Below are 13,956 nucleotides of genomic sequence, written 5' to 3'. Positions count from 1 at the left end.
CTGCGAGCTCCAGTGCTAGAGCCATAGCAGCTGCCAAGGACGATGGTCTGTGCAGCTGCAGCCGCTCCTGCATGGCGGGTTTAAGGCCCGCGACGAACAATGTAAACAGATCTGATTCCGGCACCCCTTTCACCCGATTCATATATTTTTCGAACGTGTCATGGTACTCCAGTACCGTCCCTGTTTGTGTCAACTTTGCTATCAAGCCGTAGAAATTTCTGAAGCTTTGACGATCAAAATGGTGACGTACATCCTCCAGGAATTTCTGCCAACTTACGAACTCGTTGTTCGCGCAATAATTGAAGACCCATTCAGATGCCGGCGGATCAAATAACATAACTGCATAGTGAAGACGTTGGGCATCGGGCATCATGACGTGATTAAAGTAGTATTGAACCCTAGCAATCCAATTTGTTGCCTCGCTCCCATCGAATCTGGGAGGCTTCATCGAAACCTGGTTCCTGTCAAACCCCGCCGCGGCTGGGTTATATCGTTGGGGGGGGTCCCAACACGACGGCGGCGCGTCTGACCGCTGCTGCCACCCACCAAACGCGGGGCGGCCATATCGATTTCCTGGAGGTTCCCAGTCAGCGCTCCCGCTGAACCTGTCGGCGCGACGACCCCTCACGTCAGAACCGAATCAGTTGCTTATCTCACCCATTCACACGATTACACACTCAAGCACATGAGCCCTACCACCGTGTGACACTCAGAGAATCACCAAAGAAGAAGAACTCAAGGGAAATCAAAAAAACTGAGAGAGAAAAGAAAGCCTGCACAGTGAGAGTTTTAATTGAGTCATCTTGTAAACAAGACCAAAGAGGTCTCGGTAAATAGTGAACCCGGATAGTCTGATCCCTACAGTGGTATCAGAGCCCTGGTTCAGGGGCTGGGCCTGTGTGGCTCGGGGTTCGGTGGGTTGCGCTTGCAAATTCTCCGATGTGGTATGTGAGCTTGACCAAGACCCGGGGTGACCTGGTGACCTGTAACATGGGGGCACAGACATGTGGTCTTGGTCTGGTGGTCTTGGTTTGAGGGGAGGATTGTGGTGAAGCAAACCATATCCCACATCGGAGAATGGACAAGAGATGCAAGCATATAAATGGGCTACCCCAACTCCATTAGTATGAGGCCTTTTGGGGAGAATCCCAAGAGCAAAACCGTGAGGGCTTTGCCCAAAGCGGACAATATCATACTAATGTGGAGTTCGGGTGTGCACCACTGATACCCAACAGGCTCTCAATGAAAGCACCAGATGATACGACCCTACGTTGTATCCCGTTTTACCGGCGTCCTAACGAAGGATCGGCGGTAGCAAGAACCGGCTGTGCGCGGGAATTCCTCTCCGTCGGGCAGCGCGAGATCTTAGTAAAAGATAATTCTCAACTCGTCGTTGGGTAAAAGATTAATATTGTATTTCCTTGATTGCTTCAAATGATCACATTCTTCCCTATTTATAATACTAAATCCTAACTTATCGAACAAGAAATAAATATACGTAAAGATATGCAAAATCTTAATAAATCTAAACTAATTAAGTGAAGAATCGTATCAGCGTGTGAGAGGCCGTCTTCCTGAACCATTTGGGGAGGACATTCAGGGATATATGACACTGAGATAAAAACAAAAAAAAAGAAAATTTTAAAAATTTCAATTTATCAATATATAAAAACACAGAATAAATATTGACATTATTAACTAAAAGCTTTCATAAGACTAACACATAATAATGATTTTATTAACATAAAATAGCTAAAAGGTTTCATCCCAACAACATAAAAAACACATTAATTGAAACTAAGCGAAAAATAATAAATCAGAGATGATAAACAAATTTTGCAAAGAATAACACACTTCATACAAAATGAAAACTAGTTTATTACGATGATAAAAAGTTTCATTCGGTATGAAAAATACTTCACTGCTACGAACAAAAGAATAAATCAATGCACCAATTACTAAAATAAGCATTCAAAAAACAGGATATGATTGCGCAACGATCGCTCCAAGAGATCCAGAACTACGGGATAATTGCCAGCGACCGCTGGAATGAAGTGTAGTGACCGTTGTTCGAGAGGCAGAGGCTACGGATCAACATACAGCGACCTCTGGCCATGGTGCAGCGGCTCGCTGGGAAAACGCAGCGCACGATAGCCTGTGTTCAAACTCATGTTTTTGACGATTCTGAAGTCCGATCAGGGCGTTCTCTATGTCATTCTCTTCGCCTTCGAAAGAGATTCGCGTTGGTACTAATATCATCTCAAACAGAGTTTTGTGGAGAAAGTTATGGTTATTTTACGAAGGTCGCGCAAAGCTGTCAAATGCAGAATTTAGGTGAAAATTTAAAGAATGAAAGAAGACATTACCTTGTCAAGCCAAATCTTTTCCTTAATCTATGGTGCACGAAAATTCCATCTTTCCTATTACTTGAAGGACACCTTTTACCATGATTAAACCTTTTTCAAGCCTATATATACCCCCTCAAACCTCTTCAATAAATCATCCTCTTTTTGCCATTTAATTCTAGAGCATAAATTTGAGAGTTCTTCATTGTGCAAGAGGTTGAAGAAGGAATCAAGAGAAGATCAAGGCTACAAGGATTCAACCTTTGGGTTTTATTACTTTAGTTCTTATGTTCACTTTGTTTTCCTTTCATTCTATGTTTTTTAGCTTATTCAATTATGTGTAACTAAATTCATAGGATTCTAGGGATGTGTTAGTAACGACTTTGGTTATACGTTTTCTATTTAATATCCGTTTTGTTTCTACTTCGTTTCTTCCCTAAGTTATTCTATAATACTTCACGTTTGAGTGACACATTCGATGATGATTTAATATAACTTGCTACATAATCGTGAGAGGAGGTTGGCGAGTTAGATCCACTTAGTAGACACTACAATTAGCTTCCCTTAAAACGGCACTGTTAATTGAGAGTGAAGACTTTATAAGGGTCTTAGGAGCTTTTAGGAGTTATAAATCTAGGATTGATAACCCTAGTGTTAGTAATTTACGCATGTGCCGCATGGGCAAAACTTATGTGACTCGTTCTATCGAAGTATAAACTGTGCTAGGGTATTGTAGTTGGATTTGTATAACCATAACTGTGAACGCACGTCCCTGGAATTCTCTTATCTCTCATATTTTACCTCTTTAATTAATTGCAATTAGTTGTTTACTTGTTTTCAAATTGTTTTTAGTTTTCAAAAATTCCAAAAACTTTCGGTTTTCCAAATAGTGAACGAAGCTTAGTAGAAGGTAGTCAGTCTGTCATTGTTTTCCCCGTGATCGATATCCGGTACTGACCTTTAGCTATACTATTCCTACTCTTACTCTGTATACTTGCATGTATTTATAGTGCTAATAATAAGCGCATCACCCCTCAAAAACTCCCAACTCTCTACCATTAGCAACCAGCCGGTTAAAGGTCTCGACGATCAACAAGAACAGAAAAGATGATAAAGGGTCACCCTGTCTTAGCCCTCTTTGTAGATGAAACGGCGAGGTGGGTGATCCATTGACAAGAATAGACATCGAGGCTGTTCTCACACACTCCATAATCCACGTAGTCCACCTGCTCCCAAAACCCATGCCCTGCAATATCTCCTCTAAGAAGCTCCATCGAACAGTATCGTACGCTTTCTGGAAGTCCAATTTGATAATAGCGGCTCTTTGTTTCGATTTTTTGATCCACCAGACAGCTTCCCTTGCAATGAGGGCACCATCTAGGATCTGCCGACCTTTAACAAAAGCAGACTGCCAATCATACTGATTGGTCGAAAATCTTTGATGTCAACTGCTCCTTCAACTTTAGGAATCAGCGTTACCCAAGTTCGGTTGATTTCCTTGGGTAGTTTTCCAGAATCAAAGAATTGGAAGATAAGCTCACACACCTCTTGGTTGATGTCTTGCCACAGTTCCTTCACAAATCGAAAATTGAACTCATTGAAACATGTGTCATTCACGTCTATTTTTCGTAGATGGAGGGAGTATACAACTAAGCACTACAAATAATGTGGTCTTCCCTATCCACTAATATTATTTTCACTATTCTCTCTTTTAACTTACATTAAAATTTTATCAATTTTATATTATAGCACATATCGCGCAAAAAATTCATACTTCCTCCGTTCTATAAAAATGTTATACTTGTGGGATGATATGAGATATGATATTATGGAAGATTTTGTTTTATGAATTAAATAGAGAGGAAATATATATTTTTTATATATAAATATAATTATTTTTTTTCTCAAAATAGATATATGACATTAATTAATTAAATTAAAAGGAAAGTTAAACATTTTTTATACTTAAAAGAAAAAAGGGAGTACGATAACGCAAACAATGTCATATCTATGATTAATTTCAACAACTGCAGTCACTGTGTTGTTTGACAAAGGGGCTATTAATTGATTTGGAGAAAAAAAAAGGCAACAAAATGCACAACAGCCACGCCATGATTTTTCAGTAAAGTAAAATATCCCTCCTTTATTTATTGGAGTGGTCCCTACTCAGCATCTGGCACGTACCCGCCCCTTTTAGTCAAACCCTTGCTAACCCATGCATATTGTTAACACTTAACACAAATATTATCATTACTTACTTTATTAGTACATAAACAGATAAGAGATAACAGGTGGCGCCACCACGCGTCAGCTCCTCTGGCCACTGTCGGCGGCTGGGCTACCGCCGCCGCAACTCCGCTGTCGGGCTTGATTGAAACCATCTTCTCGATGCTAAATCTATCTTCTTCCTTTTTATTTATCAACTTTAGGATTATTTTAAGTTAAATGTTATTAGCAATAAATTATGGATCTAGTTTTCCCCTTTAAGTAAGTTAACCAGACAAATGATGCGAATTACAAGATATGAAGTTGCTAAAAATAACAAGATATACTACTAATTAATTAATGTCATCAAGAAAGTTGTAGCTATTCATTAAATAATGACTGTGGTTTCCCTTTCGGTATCAGTTCATGCAAATATGAAATAAATGGTAAATTAGTACAAACAATGTTGGTGTTATTTATGATGTTTAAATGGAGTAGTAGTAGGAAATAACTTGACAGAAAGTCGTCATAATTATATCAATAATTGAAGAGTCCAATCAATTTCAAATAAATGATAGTCCTTATAATATGGATCATATCCACACAAGAAAGCCAGAAAAGAAACTGAGATTGCATTATTATAATTTCCTAATAAGATATAAATTGTGAAACAAGTGTTGGCTAATTCCAAGTACTAGAAAAATTTAACTGAACAAGTTAAACTTGAACAGTTATTAATTTACAAGAAGCAAGGAACATGAGAAACCTAAATAAAAAGAAAAAGAAAAATGTCCACATCGCTTCGCAATGATGGTAAATATTTAGATGAAATCGGCGACATCCAATATATCCGCCGGAATCTCAAACTTTAACATATTGCTACAATAACTTTCCCTCTCATCTTCTGTGCTGCCGCCGGTCATATTGTAAGTCGAACCGGAATTCAACGGCGTGGAGATGTTGGACAAAACGGATTGGAAGCTGAAGTTGCTGCTGCAATTAGTCTGAAACGTCGAATTATCCGACGAAATCGCCGGATCCACAACCGACTGAACCGACCCGTAATACCCGTAGTTAGCCGGCTGTGAATAATCTTCCGTCATAAAAACCGAACTGTCGTTTTGCTGCCAGTCAACAAATCCGGCCAGATTCCGATTCTGATTAGAGAGTGTGGTAGACGTTGTTGGAGAAACTTGATCGTTGCAGTTTGTATTTAGTTGATTTTGAGTCATGAGAAAGGCCTGCTGGTTTCGACGGTCTGAGGAAAGCAGGGAAGATGCCAACCTTATTATTTCCGGATTGATCAAAGGTTGCGTTCCTATTAATCTGGAAAAGTCGATGTTTGAGTGTTGTTGTTGTTGAGCGCAGAGAGCGAAGTTTAGGAGGGTTGAGAGGTCAAGGAGGTCGCGGCGGGGGCTGTGAGTGATGGGGTCGATTCCCATTCGCAGCAGCCGCTTTCTAATATGCGTGTTCCAATAGTTCTTTATCTCGTTGTCAGTTCTTCCCGGTAGTCTGCCTGCTATCGCCGACCATCTGTTTCAGACAAAAAGGCTAAATCAATAATTTTCCTCTTTTAGAAAGCTCATACACAATTATAGTAATATTTAATTTAATTTTTTATTACTACTATAGATCGATTATTGATTAAGGAGCATACTTGTTGCCGAGGATACAATGAAGCTGGATGATGGTTTCTTCTTCCTCGAAGGAGAATTTTCCTCTCTTGATATCTGGCCGGAGGTAATTGGTCCACCGCAGTCGGCAACTCTTCCCGCATCTTTGCAGACCTAAAAAATGGAGTTTGAGTTGAATGAGAATTCAAGCGTAAATTAAGCATTGAAATAGAGTAGATATATGTATATATATATATATATATATATGTGTGCTAACCAGCCTTCTTTGGAAGAGTTCTCCAATTTCCGTAACCATTTTTGTGTATGTAATCCATGAGTTTCTGATCTTCTTCTGGAGTCCAAGGCCCCTTCTTCAGCCCATTTTTGTCACAGCAAGGAACTCTTCCCATAGCTAAGAGTTATAGGAGTACCCTTTCTATGAAAAAAATATTCAAATGTTTAAAGAGAGTGAAGAGGTGTGTAGGTCCCTTACATAAAAACGGGGTTTGGTTGGAGGAAGGGAACTATATATATAGTGGGAAGGTTATGAATAGAGCAAATCTATACTAATCTAAAGTGACAGTTTGATGAAAAGACAAATTTACCCTTTTTGGCGGGAAAAAATTACAGTGTGTGAGAGGGCACTTTTGGTAAATCCAGTTGGCTAAATTTGGAGTTTATTTTCTAATTTTTTTTGTATACAGCCGCCTATATTTTCAGCAGTTTTCAAGGGAGAAGAATTGAGTGAATAACAGCTATGCAATGAGCTGGAACACGACAAAGGTTCGACGACGACGACCCCGTCACCGCGAAGAACAGGCAGCGACGAATGGGCAGCGACTCCCCATCGACCAAAGCCTCGACGCCGGAGGGAAGTCGACGCCTTCTCTCCAACCGAGACTCGACAGAGAGAGAGAGAGAGAGCTCGACAGAAAGAAAGAGCTTGAAGGAGAGAGCTCGACGGAGAGATGGCGTGATTCGCCGGCGACGGTGACAGAACCGTGAAGGGTGGCGCGGATTAGAGAAAGAAGAAGACCGCCGCTGATTTTGAGTTTGTGAATTGGGGAAAAATTTAAGAAGAAATGAGGGAGGAAGAGAGTGACGAATTATGGGTAGAAATTGAGGCTCCCTGATTTGGGCCTCTTTTAAGAAAAGTAAAGTTTGGGCCATGCCCATTAATAATTGATTAGGGCCATGACAATTAAATTCTCTTAGGCCTCAGTAAAAGAAAGAAAGAAAGAAGAAGAGTTGGACTCATTAATTAAATTGGGCCACTGCCCTAGATAAATTTGAGACTGAAATTTAATTCTGTAAGTCATGGAAGAAAGGAAAATGTTAGCCACGTTAACATAATGTCCAATAAATGATTAAATTGGACTTTTAGTAGTCAAGTATGTATTTCAAAATACTTAAAGAAAATAATACGAGAATATAATATACCCGAGCAGTTCGTCAAGACTCCGAATAAATTAAATCGTTGATTTAATTAAAGATTTAAAACTTCTAAATTTAGAAGGCATGAAGTAAAATATTAAGCACACGCTTAGGCATGCATACATGCAAGATAAATAATTACTTAAATCCTAATTTAAGTAAATGTAGGCATGCATACATGCAACACTATATTACCATTGGATAGAAAAAAGACAGCTCATATGGAGCAATAGTGGCTTCTAAAATAGTCCAACCAAATACAAACTTCTTGAAGAAGATTTGAAACACTTTTAAATAGATGAACTAGAATCTGCATTTTGTGGACTAATTTTGTGATTGCAGTATAGCAGGTTTGGTTCTGCTTGGAATCCGGCGACAGCCGGTGGGTTAGGCGACGAGAGAGATGCCGGAGATGAAGGGAAGCGGCGACGCTGCTGCTGTGCAGGATGGGTTAATGCGGCGGCGGTGGTGTAGGAGGGTCGACGGCGGCGGAAGCGGAATAAAGAGAAGGAGAGCCGACGGCGGTGGCGGCTGGACTCGCACGCCGGCAAGCCCCGATACCTGAGAGTTACGAGAGAGAGGGGTTGGTGACCGGCCACGGCGGTTGGGTAGCGTGGAGGAGTCCACAAGCCGGTGGTCAAGAGGTGGAACCACGAGAAGGAGAGAAAGGCGGCGACCATGGCAAGTAAGGCGGCGGCGCGGCGGGTAAGGCGGCGCGACAGGCGGGACGAGCGGCGAGGCTGTGTGGAAGGAGAGCGGCGAGGAAGAAGGAGCGGTGCTCTGGCCCGGGAGATGATTTCCGCCGCCAGTTAAGGAGAAGGGGGGAGGGAGAGAGAAACTTGAGAGAGATGGAGGCGTCGCATGTTGCATTAGGGTTTTAGAATATTATTAATTTATAGTATATTGTTTGAAATTTTTGTTTAATATTTTGTAGGCTTTTAGTACTTCTTATAAAACTATGTAATCAATTTATAGTACATCTTTCTTGATTAAATACAGTTTTGAATTTGCATTTTTTATTTATTGAACTTTGTATAATATATATTTTTTAAATAATTTTTTTAATAAATAATTAAGTTTATATGTAGTTAGAATTAAGTTGACTTTGATTTACTTATATTTCTATACTATATGTTATTTTCTTTATATTAAATCGTAAATTTGGTGTTACTTCAACTCAATAGGGACGATAAAATTTTCAAGTATTTTTTAATTTTTCTTAGTTTATTTTTTCATGTTTAGGTATATTTTCCTATATTGAATTTAAATTTGGCAAAAATGAATATATTAATTATGAAAAAACATTTATTTTTGTATTTGTTTGCTCATGTTGGCCTATTTCTTAAAAGACATTTTTTTAGTCGTTGACAATTGTGTGTTGCAATTTCAAGAGTAACGAGTCCATGAATGATTAAAGGTTTTAGTCTATACTGAGGGGTAATTACACCATACATACAAAATGTTCACTAATGTTTTAAATTTGTAAAAAAGTTTTAAGTTAGCATATATCAGACAAAAAGTTTGATTGTTGTTTTTAAATTTCAATATTTTGAGTTATTCAGTTGGATTAGTATGAAATATAAATTTCAATGTTGCTCACGAGTCTCATCGTTGCAATATTGGAAACTTTTTTCAAAAAGTTTGAAAAAAACTACTACTATCTCATACTATCAACCAAGCCATTCAATATTTTCAGTTTAAATTAAAAAAAAAACTATTACTATGTGCATTTGGTAAATTTAAATACTTTATGCCATGATTCTAAATTCTTTTAAAGATCAAACTCTACAACCATTTAATAAGAAGCAATACCTTCTCTAATTTGTTTTCATTTTTTTTATTTCTATTAAGCGCTACAAATTTATTGGTAGTAAGGCTATTCTATGTAAAAAAGTTGCATTGGCCCACCGGATATTTAATTAAAGAAAGAAATAGGGAAAAAAAACAACGAGAGAAATAGAATTAGAGTGCTACGTGTTTAAAATTCCACCATCCTACTGCTTTTCATATGATAGTGGTTACGTTTAACCATAGCAACCCCCGCTATGTTATAGTGTAACAGAGCAGAGGATTCTCTCCATCTTACACGTGTTTTTATTGAATTTGTCTTTGTTATATATCTCTCATAAAACAAAACGTCTATTAAATTTAGATGTTTGTGTAGTGTTTTTTGTCATTTGTCACTTTGTGTGTATTTATGCCTTTTGTATATGCATTTTATTTTTGTGCGTACTAATGTAATAGTTGGGTGAAAGATATAGCCATACACGGTTTATGGTTTTATATATTCATTTATTTTGTATTTATAATTTAAAACTTTTATATCCCGTGCATAGCACGGGTGCTAAAACTAGTTGAAGTCAATAGGAATCGGTGCCGTCCCTATTACTCATATAGTCGACGTGTCCATTAAATTCATAATCGACTTACCCAATTTCCTGACCAATAATCTCGTGGAGAAAAAAAAACATTTCCATACTTTTCGTATATCTCAATTATCTAATTATTTGATACTCCCTCCGTCCCAGATAATTCGTTCGACTTTGACCGGACACGAGTTTTAAAAAATGTAATGAAAAAGTAAATTGAAAAAGTTAGTGGAATGTGGATCCTACTTTTACACTCCCTACGTTCCACGTTACTTGAGGCGTTTCTTTTCGCCACGGGATTTTTAAAAGTTGTGTTTAGTTAGATAAATAAAGTAGAGGAGAGAATAAAGTAAGAAAAAGAAGAGAGAGTAAAGTAAAAGAAATAATAACGTAGGTGAGATTAGATGTTTTGTTTTTAGCTAAAAATGGAAATGACTCAAGTAATTTGGGACAATTCAAAATGGAATACGACTCAAGTAACTTGGGGCGGAGGGAGTATATTAGTTTTATAATAAAATGCGAGTAGGAATGAGTTAATGGAATATGGGGTCCACTGCAAAAAATGGTAAAAAGTGAAATGAGATAAATTATGTGAGACGGATCGAAATAGAAGAATATGACAAATTATCAGGAACGGAGGGAGTTGTATCTCTTTTTTCTACCCATGTCCCAGTCTTATTTTATGAGGTAAATACGCGTTTTATTTGTTTTCAATACCATACGTTCACATTATACATAATATACGGCCGTAACGTTATTACTTAGCTCTTTGGTTTTTGGATTCAAATTAGCTGTAATCCACACAAAAATAGTCACGTAACCCCCCAGAAAAAAAAAATTTGGAGCAAATCGAACTGCATGGCTTCGAACTCAAGCCGGCTTCATCGAGCCATGTAGAGCTATGGGATTTAATTTCAACATCACCACTTTCTCCAATAACCCAAAATTGTAGGCGACATTATCGAGTTTACTAAAATAAGAGAAATGATTGATGAATATTTAAATCAGAAGAGAGAAAAGATAAAACTATTATTTTATATGTAGAAAAAAGCATATAGATTGGGATAAATTTAAAATAAGCGAATGTATATGTTTGAATAAGATGAATGGGGTATTTAAATGAAGAGTAGAAATGCCAAGTGGGCCTCGCTCTTATGGTTGAATATTTTATCTCGAATAATAAATGCGTGAAGGACTTGAGGTTGCATTTTAATTTCATGGCCGCAATAATTGAGTTTGGTTTTTGCCGAGATATATGGCCGCATTTAATATGTGCTTCATCACAGTAACAAAAAAAAAACTCTTGTGATTATAATTTAATTACTAACTGCAATACGACACTAACTAGAATCAACGTAATATAAGTGTCTCACTTGAAAATTTTAGAGTATAATTATAATGACATTCTTTTCAGTTTACCTTATTTCATAATTTTTAAAATTGTATAATTAATTGTATATATGTATTTATTATCACAATTAATAAGGTTATATTGAAAAGTTCCCTATTTTCTTAATATATGTCGTTTTTTTGCCTTCTCTGCTTGTGTGATGCTCTTTCCTCTCATCTAGGTTTGCTGCGTGAGTGTGTTTTTATAAGGACCTCTTCGTTTTCGTAGCGTTTTCCTTTTGTGGTGTTTAGCTTTGATTTTTGCTTATCTTTGTTAATTTGACTTTTTTGCAGGACTTTTGTGATGTATTCTTGGCTCGCCATTGTTTTGGCTTGAGCATTTTAGCTGTGACTCATTTACTGATTTGATCTGAAAACGAAGATGAATACAAGCACTCACGATCACTATCAATTACAAGATGATTCACTCAACTCTCTAAGAATAAAGACTATGAAAAATGCGATTCAAGACGCTCTCTGTTTCACACGGTTAAAGAACTCTCCTTTTCATCTCTAATCTGTTGAAATATCTCATGCTACTCCAACGATCATATACTCATCCTTTGCTTTCAGCTGCGTTTGCTCAAATCCTCCACCTAGTTGATCAAACCAGCTCGCAGTCACCAACATCTCACCATTCATATTCCTCCTTTAGAACTTTCGGAGAAGACCCACCAAATCCAAGCAATATCTGAACTTGGATGTTGGCAATGCCTTTGTGAGTGCATCTGTTGCATTGTGATCAGTACTCACCTTCTCTATCCTTACTTTTCATTTCTCCACATCATCTCGTATGAAATGAAGCCTCACATCCATGTGCTTACTTCGCTCATGGAATGTCTGCTGCTTTGCTAGACAAATCGCGCTGCTACTATCACACTTAATAGCAACACTTCCCTGCTTCAAGCCAATGATCCCTTTGAGCCAAAAGCTTTCCTTCACAGCCTCAGTAGGCACCATATACTCAGCTTCGGTAGTCGACAAGGCCACCATAGACGGAAGCCCCGACTTCCAACTTACTGCTGCTCCAAAAAACGTGAAGGCATAGCCAAATTGTGACCTTCTATTGCCAAGATTTGTTGCGTAGTCCGAGTCACAGAAACCAACTAAAGCATCCTCATTGATTCCACTCCTTGCTTTGAACAAAATCCTAAGATCACTGTGAGCCTTCAAGTACTTCAAAATTCCCTTCAAAGCCAACCAATGATGCTTCCCCGGGCAGGCCATGTACCTACTTGCTACACTGATTGCATGAGCAATGTCTGGTCTAGTACAGTCCATGGTGTACATGATACTACCCACAATATTAGCATAAGGGATCTGACTCATTTCCTTCTCCTCAGCCTCATCTTTTGGACTCTGATCTTTGCACAACTTCACCTGATGTGATATAGGAACAGAAATTGTCTTGTTGTTTTCTGCTTGAAACTTCTTCACTACCTTGCTGATGTAGTTCTCTTGAGACAGCCACAATGTTCAATTCTTCATGTCTCTAACTATATCCATCCCCAATATTCTTTGAGCCTTACCCATATCCTTTATCTCAAAGCCCTCAGCCAGCAATTTCTTCACCTTTTCTAACTCTTTCATGTCAGGTCCAGAAATGAGAATATCATCAACATACAATAATAGATATGCTCAGATTTCTGGATACCTATCTTCTCCATATGCTCATCAAATTTTAGATGACATTGTCTGCTTGCCTACTTCAAACCATACATGCTTTTCTTCAATAAACACACTTTGCTCTTATTTCCATGCATTAGAAAACCCTCTGGCTAATCCATATATATAGTGTCATCTAGATCACCATGTAAGAAGGTTGTCTTTACATCAAGTTGTTCCAACTCCCAATTGTTTTGAGCTGCTACTGCAAGCAAGATCCTGAATGAGGCATGCTTCACCACATATGAGAAGACCTCATTGTAATCAATGCCCTCTTCCTGTGTGAAACCCCTTGCCACAAGTCTAGCTTTAAACATGACCTTATTTCCAGCCTCCACCTTCTTCTTGTACACCCATTTGCAGCTAACCAGCCTTTGTGTAGTTGGCCTATTCACCAAAATCCAGGTCCTGTTTTAAATCAAGGACTCTATCTCCTCCACCATGGCCTTCATCCATTGCTTGCTCTCTGAAAGGACCTAGGTGCGTAGGTGTCGTTCAAGCAAGGATATATCCTACTGATCAGGATAGAGATCCTAACTAACCTAGACCTTGGTTTCAAAGATTCCTCAACCCACTTCTACTGATCAGTATAGTGGTGGTAAGGGTCGAATCCCACAGAGATGGTGCGTTCTTAAACTACCGCGGTGACAATTGGAAGATTTGGTTAGCTACCACGCTTGGGTTGAGTTTCTACCTAGGATGGAACTTAAAGGAGGTGTTCTACTGGTCAGACGGTAAGGAAAACATTTGGAATGTAACTGTGTACGTGGAATGGGGAGACAATTTTGTAACAGAAAATATTTGGAAGGTACGGGTTTCTATTTTGGGCTAAACAGAATATTCAGAGTGTAGTGGAAGTTTGATGACTAGGCTGACAGGGCTTAACTAAAAGTGAAGGACAAAAGCAAAAGCATCTCGAAAAGTAAGTGGTCCCCT

The 13,956-nt window shown here is 38.4% G+C and overlaps 1 protein-coding gene across 1 annotated transcript; it reads right to left on the bottom strand.

Annotated features, from left to right (window-relative positions):
• Positions 1-5,242: 5,242 nt before the first annotated feature.
• On the bottom strand, positions 5,243-6,640 carry LOC121742646 (transcription factor MYB102-like). The gene is made up of 3 exons (XM_042135846.1): positions 6,441-6,640; positions 6,208-6,337; positions 5,243-6,083 (listed from the first exon to the last, which is right to left on the bottom strand). Exons 1-3 carry the CDS (start codon positions 6,571-6,573, stop codon positions 5,372-5,374), a joined length of 975 nt encoding a protein of 324 aa, XP_041991780.1. The 5' UTR covers positions 6,574-6,640; the 3' UTR covers positions 5,243-5,371.
• Positions 6,641-13,956: the final 7,316 nt, after the last annotated feature.

Source organism: Salvia splendens, chromosome 7, assembly GCF_004379255.2.
Source record: "Salvia splendens isolate huo1 chromosome 7, SspV2, whole genome shotgun sequence".
Classification (NCBI taxonomy): domain Eukaryota; kingdom Viridiplantae; phylum Streptophyta; class Magnoliopsida; order Lamiales; family Lamiaceae; genus Salvia; species Salvia splendens.
This window is presented reverse-complemented; position numbering and strand designations above follow the sequence as displayed.